Below are 17,158 nucleotides of genomic sequence, written 5' to 3' on the forward strand. Positions count from 1 at the left end.
AAAGCTTGAGAGTACAAAATCAGGCTCACTTCTGCATTAAAACGAATCGGCTTCCAGGTTTTATTGGCAAAGCTTAAAGGATAAGTTCACCTTTTAGAAAAAATGTATAAATGCAATTTTATTTTGCAGGTAAAAAAAATGTGCATTATTATACTAGTAGTTCATTGAGAACTGCAAGCCCACAACCGCAAAGGATGTTGAATTTTGTAGTTCATTCGCACACACAGTTGTGTGTGGGCGATGACTTTAAAAAGTGACAGCTAGTACAGGAAACTTCTTGCTGTATTGCTGCCACAGGGAGGGTGGGTAGCCAGCAGAGGCTGCAGCAATGGGAACATGTTACATGTTCCACCCTAAAAATGGGTGGAACGCGTAACATGTTCCCAAAGGTGGACTTAACCTTTAATTGAACTAGCTGAGATTAGAAGCTGATTGGCTACCACGCACAGTTGCACCAAATTCTTAGTGCGCCGGTTTTAGTAAATCTACCCTTATGTGTTTAAAATTATGTTTAGCGGTCTAAAACAGTCACATATGTTTGTATAGAGCAACATTGCAGTAAATAAATTAAAGAAAAATCACAGAGAAACAGTCAACAATGCACTAAAAACCACAAAGGAAGGGGCAATATGAATAGGCAGTGAAACGGAAATAAAACTGAGCGAGAGAAACCATAAAAGTCACATAGGATGGAATGCCACAATAAGCACAGGACCCAAAGAGTTCATTACATTCCCTCCAAGGTTTTATCAAAACTTTTAGACCCCTTTCACACTGGAGCGCTTTGCAGGCACTACAGCGCTAAAAATAGCAAAGTGCCCTAAAAAAGCCGCTGCTGGCTTTCACACTGGAGCGGTGCACTTGCAGGACGGTCAAAAAAGTCCCGCAAGCCGCATCTTTGGAACGTTGTAGGAGCAGTGTATTTACCGCTCCTAAAGCGCCTCTTCCCATAGAAAACAATGGGGCAGCGCTGCAAACCTGCCTGCAAAACTGCCCCGCTAGCGGTCGAATAGTGCAGCTAAAATGACGGTATAGCACAGTTTTGCCGCCAGCGTCCGCAACACCCCAGTGTAAAAGTAGCCTTAGGCTTTTCTATAACCAGTCCATTGCTGGATGACTGTAAGAGACAGGTATGGTGATTGCCAGAATTGCAGACACTTTAATGGTCATGAATCTGTTGTGAAAGCAGACTTGAGATGATCAGCTGACAAAGCAGATAACATTGAGCAATTGTTTTAAGTAGGGTTTTAACCACTTCCCGACCAGCACACACCGATGTACCTCGGCAGAATGGCATGGACAGGCAAAGGGGCGTACCTGTACGTCCCTTTAAATTTGCCGCCGTGCCATCGCGTGCGAGATGGTTGGGACCTCTGAGTCAATCGCGGGTCCCGCGATCGTCTTGCGGGGAGATGCTAATGTAAACAAGCATCTCCCCGTTCTGCCTAGTGACAGTGTTACTGATCTCTGCTCCCTGTCATCGGGAGCAGAGATTAGTGACGTGTCACAGCCATGCCCCACTCCTCAGGATACACTTAACCTGTGTGACTACATCAAACTTCACTCCCTTCCCCCACACATTCCAAAATACAGTATTTCAGAGGATATTGTTTCATGATGGCTGAACAGTGGACAAAGACAATTTGCTTGTTTTTAGCAATATAGATGAAATATGTCCGTTTTGTAAATGTAACCACTTTACAGTCCCCTGGTCTTTATTTTTTTCTTATTTCGATTTTTGCTGCTTTTATACTGCTCCCACTGTCTTGGCTATAGCAGGGCTTGCTGGTTTAAAGTTGTTAGAACTGATCATACAACGCCACGTGATGACAGAAGAAGGCGGGGTCATCCGTTTACGTCACCGGGAGGCTCCAGCCCTCAGCTATATAACAGCTGTCATCGCAAAGAGGCTTCAGTCAGCGGGAGCCTCCCATGTAGACAGCGTTTTTGCTTTTTTTTATTTATTTATTTATTTTTATTTTTTTCTTGGGTCATCTGACGCTGTGATCGAAGATGAATGGACATCGCAGGACAGGTTTTTTTTTTTTTGTTTTTGTTTTTTTTGTTGTTGTTTTGGTTTGTTTTTTGTTTTTGTTTTTTAATAAAAAGGACTTGTCCCAAATTGTCTACTGTAATTTTTACCAGTTTGACACTTTCTTTTTTTCTTTTTTTTTGGTGAATGTGTAGGGGTACGATACCCATTCCCATGGGGGGGGGGGGGCTGGGACCCCGGGCAAGGGTTATGGGGATGAGGCCCATGTCTTCAACAACATGGGGACAACCTGCTTTGGGGGGGACCCCAAAGCATCCTCCCCATGTTGAGGGCATGTGGCCCGGTATGGTTCAGGAGGGCAGGCGCTCTTTTGTCCCCCTCCCCTTTTCCTGTGGCCTGCCAGGTTGCATTCCCAGATGAGGGCCTGGTATGGATTTTGGGGGGGCCCCCATGCACTTTTTTTTTTTTTGGGTGTAGGGTTCCCCTTAATATTCATACCAGACCCAAAGGGATCTTTCCATTTTAGAAACTTAGTTTTGCTGTGGGGGTGGTCTGAACAAGGGACAGATGTGCTACTTTACAGGCATACTAAGGACAACCCCCAGGCACGATATTTAAAGGAATATTGAATTTTTATCGTTTCACTTTAAGCATTATTAAAATCGCTGCTCCTGAAAACCGGGCATTTTTAAAAACTTTTTTGCATTGATTCATGCCCCCTGGGCCAGGACCCAGGCCCACTTTTTTTGGCCATAACTTGCATATAAGCCTTTAAAATGAACACTTGGTTTTTCATGTTAGTGTCCCATAAACTTTAACAGTGTTCCGTAGCTTTCAAATTTGCCGCAAACACCGCATAATGTTCGCTGTTCGGCAAACACCTATGTTCAACTCGAACTTGCGTTCGTCTCGAACATCGGGCTCATCCCTATTCACAACAAAGCAGACGTGTATTTTGATGCAAGGTCAACATTAAACAATCAGATTACCTAAGCTGAGTTGGACTCCTCAATAAGAAATAAGAAGCCAATCTTTTGGGTGAGGGTAATATAGCCATAGCACACTGACTCAGAAAGTAAAAGTAACAATATACATTAAAGTGGTAGTAAACTGTTACACCACTTGTACCTACAGGTAAGGCCGCGTACACACGCGGGGACTGTTCGCCCAACTTTGTCCGCTGAACAGTGTTTCGGCGGACAGTCCGCCCGTGTGTGGGCTTTTAGCGGACAGTTTCAGCGAACAGTCTGCTGAACAAAGTTTTTCGGAAATTCAGAAAAACTGTCCGCTGAAACTTGGTTTCAGCGAACAGTCCCCTCGTGTGTAGGCTTGTTCGTCAAAATAAGTTCCGCGCATGCTCAGAAAGGATTTACACGCCGAAAGTTGTAATGCAGTGTATAGAACGTCGTATTTTCCGTCCCGTCGTACGTGCCGTTCACGTCATCGCGCACGGTTTCAGCAAACTGTTCGTTCGTCGTGTGTGGGCAAGTCCGTCCATGCTAATTTTGAGCGGACTGTTCGCTGAAACTGTTTGACGGACAAAGTTGAGCGAACAGTCCCCGCGTGTGTACGCGGCCTAAGCCTATAATAAGGCTTACTTGCAGGTACTGTGAAGATCTCCTAAACTTGCACAGTTTAGGAGATATTCAGATTGCATGCATCAGATGACCTCACCGGTGCATATGCTCTGAAGGTCTAGTTTACAGCGTTGGAACTTCAGTGCCCATGCCTTAAATGGCCACATGCGCAGGAGTGACGTCATTGCGCCCAACCACCCCCCCCCCCCCCCCCCGGCCACTTATGTAGCCGGAGGCTGCAATCCCGGAAGGAAGACCAGGGAAAGATGTCAGCCCTCTCAGCGGTAATAATTTGGCACTGGAGGGCTTTGTTCTAAGGTAGGTCTATCCTAATTAGGACATTGCCTTGCAGGGAAATCCTTTTTATTCTTAACCACCAGCAGTTTATGCTACCCTACCACTTTTCAGCAAAATCAGGCAACAATTTAGTGCCCATGTGATTTATCACAGGTCAGCCCCTGTCAGAGGACCAGTTGATTGGGTAGGTTAGAGGATCTGTCTTGATCCATTTTGTTGACTGGCAGGCTCTTCCAACTATCCCCCCTATCTCATTCCCTATTCTCACTTCTGAATGGGGATTTGAATGTTCAGCAGAGCTGTATGTTTATGCTTGTCAACCCTTTAGACAATGATCATGTCTATGGTTGGCTTGTCTGATCATCTGATAGCTAATGGACATCTGTGGGCACCTTTTAAGTTTCCTAGCAATCTTGACGCTAAAGAAAGCAAATGAGCAGTGGCAGACAATTTGCAGAGGTCCCCATGCAAAAAAACCTTATGGACTTATGACTGTCCTTATAGTTGCTCAACATATATACATTCTTTCTTATGTTGCTACTTGGTTAGTCTGTCTCTCTCGGGGGGAGGGGGGGGGGGGGTCTTTGGTATGTAGTCCTGCAAGCACACTAGCTTGTCTAAAGATTACAGTACAGTTTTGTTTTTTTACTGTTCTGAGTCTTTTGTGTTCTTGCCAGTTGCAATTGGCTCCTTTTAAAAATTTGCTTAAAAAGTTGTAGACCAGCTTGAATCTAATGTATACCAAAAAAGAAGTAGTAACACTAGGATCAGCAAATTACAGTAAATGGCTTGTGGAAGGTAGCAAGGAGGTTGTTGAAAAGTGAGATTTAGCACAGGTTCACACTGTTGAATTTTTGTAAAATGTACCTGAAAATACAGTTCTCCTTAGTAGCGTTCATTTAAAAGGACCCCAGTGCACCACAATGCATGGGTGTTTTTAGTGCATGTCATTTAGAAAAAAAAAGTTGGGTATATTAATACTTATGTTGCAGAGAGTTGAGGGCCCATTTTAAACAAGGGGGCTACCTTAGTGCAATGTACAATTACCCATGTGTATTGACACAAAAAACACGAATATGGCCCAAGTGAAAAAAAATATTTATATTATTTTAATTATAGCTGACTCAGGACAGTTTGCTGTACAATCAGATATATTGACAATATCCTGTTGCCTGCAATGACTTGTTCCATTAAAACCTATCTGTCTAAATTGCTTATGTTTCCTGAATCTTGTCCATTTCTTCCTATACTCTTCTGACGTTTGTGATTTTGGTTTAATTCCTCCGATTATAGCCATCAGTTGCTTTTACTTCCTGTCTTTGGCAGTTGATACAACTGCAGGTGAATTCTGATATATAAAATTTTGTACTTTACATGCAGTATGTGTTCTTCCATGGTGTCCAATTTATTACAATTCCTTCCTCCGTTCACAGGCACTGCAGCCTGGAGCACTTCAACCTTTACCAAAGAGGCCAGCACTTGAAAAAAGCAATGGGGCCACCACGATGTTTAACCCCAGTGTTTTCCACTACCAACAGGCGCTAGCAAATATGCAGTTGCAGCAAACTGCGTTTATCCCCACAGGTAAGAGAAGTAAAAATGCATATTTATAACCTCTCACCGTCATTCGTCGTATATCTGCTCTCATAGACAATGATGCTTTCGGAGCCCTGCTTGGCAAATAATCCTAGTGCATTCAAGTGGAACTCCAGCTAAAACCCATTTTAGTTTTGAGCAGAGTGGGGAAGTATTGGACCCTTTTCAGGTTTTCCAATATTAGCCAGTATGGTTTTCTCTCCAGTTACCAGCGCAAGAAAAAAAAATCTCTCCAGCGGGGACACAAAGAGCAGGGATTTTAACCCTTGCATACCATACTGTAATGGGTTATTTTTATGTCGGTGTCCCTGTTTGAAAGATTTCGTCTTACTTTCTGTCCCAGTGACATGGCAGTCTCCTAAATGATAACAATGGCAATCAAAACCTAACTCCTCCCTACTCTATAAAATGTTTTGACTGGAGATTATAAAAAATGGTATTTCTTTTTCAAGGGTATTTCTTTCCCCTTAACTGTCTAATGTTAGTAGCTGTCTTTATTAATGTGTTCTATCCACCCGTATCAGCTCCTGTTTAAAAGCAATAACTGGGACCACTAATGGGGCTATTAGGGGGGGGGGGGTGGCGCAGCTGCTGTTAAACATGCAAGGTATAACATTATTATTAGTGGTCAAAAATGACACATATGATATAGTCGGTCAATAGCTTTAACAGTCTATTAATAGCCTTCGTTTTTATGTCTCTGAATCCCCCTGTAACATTGTTTTCTTACCTGTTGCTCCTGCCAGTAGGTCCATATTTTCCACTACCTTTTCATTTAGACCAAGCTCTACAGAAAAAGTAACATTTGGAAGGCCAGGGGCACACCATTTAACACCACCGGGGGTGCGGGTTATCTTCTGTTCATATGATTTAACCTCTTTTTTTTTTTTTCCCCCAAAGGAAAATTAAACCTGTTGCTGCAGCTGCCTAAAAAGTGTTGGCTGGAATTGGGCTTTCGTTTTTTTGGAGATTATATAAAAGTTAGATTACATAAAGTCAGCCTGAGGCTGCTCTGTCAACAGGGTAACAACATTACCTAAAGGAAGTGGGAATGTGTCGGACGTACTAGCAGGGTCAACGGGTATTAAAACGGTTACAGGAAACTAAACATTTTGTTATTCTCATAGTTCCACTTTGAACTATTTCAGAGCCTTGCTTTGATTCTAGTAATATCCATATGGCAATTAGTATAAAAACAGCCAAGCCTGCTCTGCAGTTTCTTATATTTCGTTAGAAACTGTAATGAATTTCTCCTTTTTGGGAACATTTTATTTAGTGGTTTGCTGTGTGGACTGGCTGAAAAGTTGGGCCCACCTTTTTAAGATGGTATTCCTTCCAAGGTTTGCATTGTTAGTTGTGGCCTCCAGGTGGTAAAATTATATTTCTATTTACAATGCTGCAAATGTCAATGTGTGTTTCATAAGAAGTTTTTAGTTTATCAAACTAATCTGAAAGTTTTGATGTCAAAGCTACATACCCCTTCCCCATCTGCAGTTAGCATGGCTGAATTTTGCAGTCAGTTGCTTTTTGTCACAGCTTTTTTATGTTTTCCTATAATAAAAGGTACACACAGAATTGGGTATAAAGGTAAAAGACTAGCACTTGGTGCATTATCCCGGAGGAACCAATCTGAATAAAAAAATTTTTTTTTATCTCACTTCAATAAGCTGAATGATGATTTGGTTGTTATGAATAACATCTGTATGCAAATCACTACTGTTTGGGTCATGTTCTGTTAATTCCAGTATTCAAGTTGGGGTTCCTACGGGGTGCACGTTTATTCTGGGTCAGCTTACAGCTTCTAAAACAAGCTGGCTGCATTCATATACCTTTAACGACCAGCTCACTTTATGAAAGGCCATTTAGAATTCCATGGCATCGGTTTTCATGATTAACAAAACTCAATAGCGCATTTTAGAGTTGGTAATGTAATATCGTTATAAATACATATGTTTTACTCATTTCTACATTGCCAGAAAAATGTTAAAAGGGTAAACCTCTTAACCTTGACGATACATTAGTAGAATTGGAGTCCTTTGTAACATGTAGGGACATGGACTGACCAACACAGAGCCTAATGCAGAGTTCCAGCAAGCTGTCAGATCTTTGAGACACAACATGTGATTGATCAATTTTTTATAAGTGGTCCTTTCACATAAATCAGAAGCAAAAGTAGCATTAGATGTATGATGATCCTAAAAAGGACAGGAAGATTATATGATAGAAGTGCAACTTTTACAATTGCCTTAGATCTCCATTAGAGTAGACTAGATCTATCCATGAGTATTTTGGAATGTAAAGACTGCTAGATCTACGTTGAGCTGTTGCTTTAGGATTGTTCATTTTCTGTCTTGAAAAGCTCCAGTAAGGAATGACACACATCATATCTGTGCTTTATAACTGTATTGTGTTTAAAAATGTTTTCGTTTCCTTAATTATAATTAGCTTTTCCCTTTTTTTCTCTTTTATTTTTTTTTCTTTTCTTTTTTGATAATGCTGTCTTTGCTTTGCACTGTGATTGCATGCTGCTCCCGGTGTAACCTTCATGGTGATGTCACATGGCTTGCTGCTGCGATACCTACCACGCTCCTCCAATCCACCATGTGTTGCTATGGTTACCATTAACCCTCCACCCTCCTGTATGTCGCTTCCATGGTTCCCTCTTGAAAGTACCCATGATGCACGGTGCTACGCCCACCACTGTGTCTGCAGCAACAACACCCGCCACCAGCGTGCCCTTCGCTGCTACAGCCAATCAGGTTTGGCCCTTTAAATAGCTTTATTTCACATGTAGTATCCTTGCCATATTGTACAAAATAGAGAATTATATGCACCTTTAGAATAGGTGACATGCAAAGTGTGTTTTTTTTTTTTTTTTTTTTTTTTTTTTCTGTTGCATTATCAGATTTAATTATTCTTAGTAATTAGAATTCATATAGCTATGTGTGTGTTTTTTTTTTTTTTTTTTTTTTTTATTACAGGAAAGCTATAATTATAAAGCCACATTTATCCTAGAGCGGATATAAGTTTGTGGTATATACAGACACTTAAGCCTGAGATCCTGAAGATCACAGGCATATCAATGTGTCATGATGCTTAAATATATGTATATTTTGCAAATCAGAACTTTATTCCTCCTTAGCTGTCAGCAGGGTAATTTTAACATATTAGACACAAGTGAGAACGAGTTAGTTTAGTTTGCCAATATAGGAATCAATGTCTATATTATCATTCAGACATTAGGCATTTCCCATCTAAATGTATAGCACAATAAAATCAAGAAATAGTAGGATAACCTGTTCCAATTTTTTCATTATTCAAGCATTATAACATAATTCATATCAGATTTGCATGTTACCATTAGGAGTCTATTTGCTAAGACTGGCATTCTGTGTACTTGTGCAATTTATGTTAGTTTGAAACTGAACATTACATAGGATTTCTGATCAGTTGCAGAGCTTTCTCAAGTTAAGTTGCCTTTTCACACAGGTGTAAGCTGTCCTAGTTGTGTCTATGGTGCAGCTGTCAGACTTCTGCTTTTTGCTTTGCTTCAGCAGGCAAATGAGGACACCTGAGAAAGGGACAGCTTACTGGGAAGCTTTGCATGTCTGTGGCTGGGTAGAGAGAGTTCATTATAGTGTACCTTGCCCTATGATAACAATGTAACCATTTGTGAGAGTGCATCTTAGTATTGTCACTTGTTCTGAAAAAAAAAAAAAAAGGCAGAGAAACTGGCATTAAAGGACCACTAAACCTAAAAACATTCTCAAAATTCAATTCTGATAAACTGCTAACAGACAACTACATATACAGATATAACCATGATTATGCAGAAAATTTGATTCTCAGCTTGCAGCTGTTCAAATTTTTTTTTTATCCCCTTTTTTTTTTTTTTTTCTTTTAATTAAAAAAAAAATAATAATCCTATGAAGTTTGTATTTTCTGGAATTGCTTGGCAAATGGCAGACGACAAAAATATAATCTTAACCCTTTAGGGACTACAGAGGTTTATTAATAATCCCATTTACCTTTTTCTGGTAGCTGGCATGGAAGGCAAAAGGAGGAAGACTGACAGTTGGTCGCTTTCTCCTTTAGGATTACTAGAAAGAAAATTGACATCAAGTTTGACGCTATTTTGTCCAACTATATCGCCAGAAACTGTGAAATGATTTTCCTTGCTGTGAAGACCTCTGTTAAATTGGAAAATAAAAATATGTTAATGTATGTTTAGTGGCCTTTTAATATAAATTGGATTCAATGCAAAAAATGATCAATGTGTGCAGGTAAAGGTACCGGTTTAAAAAACCTGTGGTGACATGCTACCATTTCTGACCTTCTGAAGATGTAAGTAGTTTCACGATCTCTGGCTTCATTCATACAGTGATCTGAAGCAAGCAAGCATGCAGGTGAGGTCAGGTATTGTAGCCTTCACACTACAGGTTTCCTTTAAAAATATTTATATACAATTTGATGTACATTATATTACAAAAAGTAATGGGGCGTCTGCCTTTATACCCACATGAACTTTAATGGAATCTCAGTCTTAGTCTGTAGGGTTAAATATTAAGTTGGTTCACCCTTTGAAGCTATAAGAGCTTTAACTCTTCTGGGAACGCTGTCCACAAGGTTTAGGATTGTGTCTATGGGAACGTTTGACCGTTCTTCCAGAAGTGCATTTGTGAGGCCAGGCACTTATGTGGATAAGCAGCTCTGGCTCGCAGTCTTCACTTTAATCCATCCCAAAGGTGTTCTGTCAGGTTGAGGATAGGTCTCTGTGCAGGCCAGCCAAGTTCCTCCACCCCAAACTTGCTCATCCATGTCTTTATGAACCTTGCTTCATGCACTGGTGCGCAGTCATGTTGGAACAGGAAGGGGTCATCTCCAAACTATTCCCACAAAGTTTGGAGCATGAAATTGTCCAAAATGTCTTGGTATGCTGATGCCTAAAGAATTTCCTTCACTGAAACTAAGGGGCCAAGCCCAACCCCTGAAAAATAACCCCACACCATAATCGCCCCTCCACCAAATTATTTGGACCAGTGCACAAAGCAAGGTCCATTAAGATATGAATGAGCGAGTTTGGGGTGGAGGAACTTAACTGGCCTGCACAGAGTCCTGACAACCCAATAGATCACCTTTGGGAATAATTTGAGCAGAGACTGCGAGCCAGACCTTCTCCACATCAGGGCCTGACTTCACAAATGCGCTTCTAGAAGAATGGTCAAACATTCCCATAGACGCACCCCTAAACCTTGTGGGACAGCCTTCCCAGAAGAGTTGAAGCTGTTTATAGCTGCAAAAGGTGGGCCAACTCCATATTGAACCCTACGAACTAAGACTGGGATGCCATTAAAGTGCATGTGCCTGTAAAGGCAGGCATCCCAATACTTTTGGTAATCTAGTGTATATAGCAAACTGTAATCATGCATGCAATGGCACCTCTGTAATAAAAAAGAAATATTACAGCACACTATGAACAAACAATTTACCATGTTGTGAGACAGATGGCAGAATGAGCAGATGAAGTATGAACTGCCTTAGCAAATAGACCCCACTTTGTCTCCAATTATCCTTCATTGAACAGGTGACCTAACCACGCATGCCCCAGCCACTCAAAGTGCTAGTCTGGACACATTACTCAGAACCTCCCACAGTAAGCAGAAAGCTGTGACTTACAGGTCACGGGTCTAATTTCACTCACCACCATATAAGGCAATCAGGGGCGTAACTGTATGTGATGGGGCCAAAGACGGTACTCTTTTTCTGCTTGGGCCCCATAGCAGCTGCTTGGTCTACTATGACTATAGTTACACCCTTGAAGGCAATCATAGATAGCATTCTCTGCAAAAGAGATTTTAATTTCAAATCTTTTCCACTGTAGATGTCCCTATTTTCACTAGATGAACTGAATAACAGCATGTATGTATCACAGATGTTACCAGTAGAACAGTAAGTTTTGTTTTCATCTCACATTAAATATTTTGTAACATATATTTAAGTAATGACTGCCCCTGCTTGTATAAGTAGTGATAGGCTATCCATCAGTTTTACTTTTAGCTTATTCATGTTATATTTACTAACACAGGGTTGTTGTTTTTTTATGGTGGCCATGCACAGGCAGATCTTTCATTAAAGCTGGAGTTTTTATTACATAGCTACAATGGTCCAGCTTGGGGTCCAGTGCCAAGCACCTGCCTTTCTGCATAGAACCCAAAGGTGGTCATCCGCTCGGCACTTCTGTCATTCAAATAAAGCCTTGTATTTTTTTTAATGAATGAAATCTCTGATTATATGAAGGCTTTCTCTGGTTGGGTGGTGTGGAGAGGCAAGGATGTCAATATCTTTACCTCTCCAAGCTTTTATTTTTTTACAATCCTGGGTAAAGTTTCTGTTTTAATTTATATGTGAAAGCTAAACATGGATCCTCTGACAAGTTTTATTGTGGCCTCACCCCTTTATTTGTCATGGTGACCATTGTCACCAAGACAAAATGTTGGAAATCCTAAACTTTAGAGTTGCCATAAGAGCAAAAAGTGATGGAAATCTCTAAAAGGGACATATGATCTGGTGACAACTGTCTAAAATGGGAGTAGTTCTAACTTTGGGAAGATTTTCTCAAAATTTCTGCTGTTTCCAAGCCAAGAAAGTAAAGGAGAATCTCTCCAACAGGGCACAACAGACAATAGCCTGATATCTGATAGAAGTTTTAAAGCTTTCCTACTATATATAAAACAAAATAAATTGTTTTAACTGAAATGTTGATCTCTATCCACCTTGTTTCCATGTTGATAAATCTTACTTATCACCAAGTTGAGTAGTGTGGTCGTGGTCAGCTGTATTTTGTGTATTTTTCATATACAGGGAAAGCAACTTGGGCAGGGTGACACCACTGCTTTGGATAAATACAACCAGTATTTGTTGTTTGGTAGAACTTACGCCTAGTACACATGGTCGAATGTCAAGCGACATCGTGTCTGAAAGAAGACTGCTGTTCAGCTGGCTTCTGTTGGGCGTGCATGTTCGAAAGCCAGCAGCCGACCGGCTCCTGATCAGTGCTCTCAGCCAATGGAGCGTCCTAGTTGGGAGGGGGGGGCTCCCCTGTCAGAACACAACAGCTCAGTGGGGGAGATTGTGAGGGAGACAGCTGTACTAATGTTGGATTGTTGGTACAGCTGCTCCGACTGAGCTGGCTAGGTTGAACGAAAACAAAGTGTGTACTAGGTTTAAGTTCCTCCCCAAATTTTAGAAAGCTTTATGGTCATTATCAGTATCAGCTTAAAATTGAGATATCAGTTATTGAGTGACCATTCCCTTTAATCCTTCTATACCAAATTCTAATAATTTAATAAGCACCACCCAAACTGAAAAATCATTCTGTCTATGGCCAGCAGGGATAAAGGTTGGGTTTATATTGTTAGTCTTTTATGGGTAGGTTTGCATTACTCAAAATATGAAATTAGAAACACCAGGGAGCATATAGGAACTTGCACTGTATCGCTTTAACCATCGCAATGATTGGCTTAAAGGTTGCAACAGTTAAACGCTTGTTGCCTTCATAATATGTTGCTTTGTGTTGCTTTCCATGTAAAAACTGAAATAAGACCTGCTTGCTAGATTCAAGATGTTTTGTTTTAAAACAGTTAAGTCCTAATCAGTTTATATCTGTAGATTTTAATATCCAGAATTTATTTCTTTTTTACTGTGTAGATGTCATTTTTGAAGATTCTATCCCATGTTTGGTCTGAAAATATTTTGTGTATTTTATGGAGAATGTGCATTGTTACAATAAAGATATTTATGCCAGGACAGGAATCTCACAAATTCTTTTTAACTTAGGCTCCATGCACACTGAAGCTGATAAACTGCAGTTTATTGGCGTTTGGGCGTTTTTTGTAAAAGCCCATAAACTCCACTCTATGTTAGCCTATGTGTCCATGCACACATGGACGTTTTTCAGCTTTAATGAGCAGTGGAGTTTATGGGCTTTTTTCTGAACGCCAGAAATTTGCGTTCAAAGTGCAGTTTTTCAGCGTCAAAAAACGACAAACGCTCATTAACGCTCATTAACGCTCATTAACGCTCATTAACGCTCATTAACGCTCGTTCATTAGTGTTCGGCATTCTATTTTTCAATGCATTGTGGGATTTTTGGAGTGTCCTCTGTGTATTTTTATAAAAAACGCCCATTAACGCTAACGCTGTAAAACGCTCATTAACGCTCATTAACGCTAGTATAAAACGCTGTTAAAAGCAGGTTTTTCAACCAGCGTTTTCTGCCAGCAATCTGGCGTCCAGAAATAGCTTTTTTGAGCTTCAGTGTGCATGGAGCCTTAGTGTGTGGAGAATAATTTTATATATATATATTATATTACACAAACAGTATATCTCACAGAAGTGAGTACACCCCTCACATTTTTGTAAATATTTTATTATAGCTTTTCATGTGACAACACTGACTACTTTACATTGTAGCAAAGTGTAATTTCTTCAGTGTATAGCTTGTATATCGGTGTAAATTTGCTGTCCCCTCAAAATAACTTAACACACAGCCATTCATGTCTAAACTGCTGGCAACAAAAGTGAGTGAACCTCTAAGTGAAAATTTTCATATTGGGCCCAATTAGCCATCCCCCCCTCCCCCCGGTGTCATGTGACTCGTTAGTGTTACAAGGTCTCAGGTGTGAATGGGGAGCAGGTGTGTTAAATTTGTTGTCATCGATCTCACTCATACTGGTCACTGGAATTTCAACATGGCACCTCATGGCAAAGAACTCTGAGGATCTGAAAAAAAAGAATTGTTGCTCTACATAAAGATGGCCTAGGCCAGTGATGGCAAACCTTGGCACTCCAGATGTTTTGGAACTACATTGCCCATGATGCTCTGGCACTCTGCAGGATACTGGAGCATCATGGGAAATGTAGTTCCAAAACATCTGGGGTGCCAAGGTTCACCATCACTGGCCTAGGCTATAAGAAGATTGCCAAGACCCTGAAACTGAGCTGCAGCACAGTGGCCAAGACCATACAGCGGTTTAACAGGACAGGTTCCACTCAGAACAGGCCTCGCCATGGTCCACCAAAGAAGTTGAGTGCACATGCTCAGCGTCATTTCCAGAGGCTGTCTTTGGGAAATAGACGTATGAGTGCTGCCAGCATTGCTGCAGAGGTTGAAGATGGGGGGGCGCATCAGCCTGTCAGTGCTCAGACCATACACCGCACACTGCACCAAATTGGGCTGCATGGCTGTTGTCCCAGAAGGAAGCCTCTTCTAAATATGATGCACAAGAAATTCCGCAGTTGTCTGAAGACAAGCAGACTAAGGACATGGATTACTGGAACCATGTCCTGTGGTCTGATGAGACCAAGATGAACTTATTTGGTGAAGGCAACCAAGTGAGGATTACAAAGAAGTATGTCTTGCCTACAGTCAAGCATGGTGTTGGGAATGTCATGGTCTGGGGTTGTGCGAGTGCTGCTGGCACTGGGGAGCTACAGCTCATTGAGGGAACCATGAATGCCAACATGTACTGTGACATACTGAAACAGTGCATGATCCCTTACCTTCAGAGACTGGGCCGCAGTGTAGTATTCCAACTGAACGACACCAAACACACCTCCAAGACCTCCACTGCCTTGCTAAAGAAACTGAGCATAAAGGTGATTGACTGGCCAAGCATGTCTCCAGACCTAAACCCTATTGAGCATCTGTGGGGCATCCTCCAACGGAAGGTGGAGGAGTGCAAGGTCGCTAACAACCACCAGCTCTGTAATGTCATCATATAGGAGTGGAAGAGGACTCCAGTGGCAGCCTGTGAAGCTCTGGTTAACTCCATGCCAAAGAGGGTTAAGGTTGTGCTGGGAAATAATGATGGCCACACACAATATTCACCCTTTGTGCCCAATTTGGACATTTTCACTTAGGAGTGTACTCACTTTTGTTGCCAGCGGTTTAGAAATTAATGGCTGTGTGTTGAGATATTTTGAGGGGACAGCAAATTTATACTGTTATATAAACTGTACACTCACTACTTTACATTGTAGTAAAGTGTAATTTCTTCAGTGTTACATGAAAAGATATAATAAAATATTTACAAAAATGTGAGGGTGTAATCACTTTTGTGAGATACTGTATATATTATTATTATTATGCTTGATTTAAATGTAATTAAAGAAAGTTAAAGTTCAAACCAATGAAGTGACTTGAACAATTCTTGCAAGACACATAAAGCATATACCCACCAAATAAATGTCAATGGAGAAATCTTTGGAGATACTTTTTTTTTTTTTTTTTTTATGTCTTGCAGACTCCAGTGCCAAAATGTTGTCCCTAATATAAAAGAAATGGTTAAAGCCTACGGCGGTAGTATGTGGGTGGGTCTAATGTATCAGGCACAGATCTCTTGAATTAGCCAACTTGGCCAGATTCTCCAAGACACGCACCTAATTTGTGATGGTTGAGGAGTTTAATATGCCATTTGTTTTACCCTTAAAGAAGCCCTACAAAACAAATTCCCGAAACTTCATTACAACCATTTAAGCTGTAATTGGGGTGAAGTGTCGTCATGGCAACACTGCAAAATGTAATTACACTATTCAAGTCGAACATGTTCAATGTCAGATTTAGTGCCTAAACCTATGGTTTACATTTATAAATTTAATAACTACTTGATACAATAATTGCTACAACAAGGCTTTCCCTTACTCCAGCAGTTACCTGCTGTTTGATTAGAACAAAAAAGTAGTAAATGATAATTTTCACGTCTTACTAGTAATATGAAGAAGACATTTTGAAGTTCTCCCTATGTAAATTGATTTGCTTGCTGTGAATGTTTTAGTGTCTACCCATAAATATTGGTTAAAAGTTGAATTCCAGGCCAACTGCTAAGTACAACAATGAAACCTGTATATATGGGAGATGTTTTACCTGCCAAAGAATATGCATTTCTGTCCATTCAGTCCTTAGATATGCACAGCCCTCTCACACAGTACACAAGTTAGATTATCCCATTTACAGTAAAGGAATACCAGGGTGTACTCTCTCCCCCACTAGCCTAACTGGATAATAAGAGCAGCAACAAACCAATAAGGTTCTCGCTCTGTTACTTGCTAGCTCTTCCTATCGGTATGTTTCTTGCCACACATTTGCATGCAGCTCATCTGATTGGCTCTCAGTCACGCCCTTCCCTCTTCTAGTCTGAAAGCTGCTGTACAAAGGATTGCAAGGGGCTGATATTATGTAAGATTCAATACTTACACCAGTTGTATTTGAATAAATACATTTCATATTTTTTGAAGAATGCAGAGCTGCATTAGTCTGACCTTTTTTTATCTGCCTGGAATTCAGCTTTAACCCTTTAATAGAATTGATTCAATGTGTGTACCAAAATGAGAACCATAGAGGTACTTCTATCACACAGTAATGCCGCGTACACACGACCGGACTTTTCGATGGACTAGGTCCGACAGACTTTCAGCGGAGTTCCGACGGACTTTCCGTATGAACGGACTTGGCCACACACAATCACACCAAAGTCCGACGGATTCTAATGTGATGATGTACGACCGGACTAGAATAAGGAAGTTCATAGCCAGTAGCCAATAGCTGCCCTTGTGTTGGTTTTTGTCCGTCGGACTAGCATACACACGAGCGGATTTCTCGATAGGAACTGGGTCCGGGGGAGTTCCAGTGAAAAAA

The 17,158-nt window shown here is 40.8% G+C and overlaps 1 protein-coding gene across 5 annotated transcripts in view; it reads left to right on the forward strand.

Moving 5' to 3' along the window:
* MBNL3 (muscleblind like splicing regulator 3) overlaps positions 1-17,158 on the forward strand; it is a 195,351-nt gene that overhangs the window by 173,921 nt on the left and 4,272 nt on the right. For 4 of the 5 annotated variants that reach the window (XM_077493823.1, XM_077493606.1, XM_077493732.1 and 1 more), the window contains 3 exons: positions 5,301-5,451; positions 8,134-8,222; positions 11,345-11,412. In XM_077493823.1, coding sequence (XP_077349949.1) covers positions 5,301-5,451; positions 8,134-8,222; positions 11,345-11,412 — 308 coding nt within the window. The remainder of the gene's footprint in view (positions 1-5,300; positions 5,452-8,133; positions 8,223-11,344; positions 11,413-17,158) is intronic. The other variant, XM_077493784.1, reaches the window with a different exon arrangement.

This window comes from Lithobates pipiens, unplaced genomic scaffold (assembly GCF_037356315.1).
Source record: "Lithobates pipiens isolate NorthernLeopardFrog02 unplaced genomic scaffold, aLitPip1_a1.2 Scaffold_1, whole genome shotgun sequence".
NCBI classification, from domain to species: domain Eukaryota; kingdom Metazoa; phylum Chordata; class Amphibia; order Anura; family Ranidae; genus Lithobates; species Lithobates pipiens.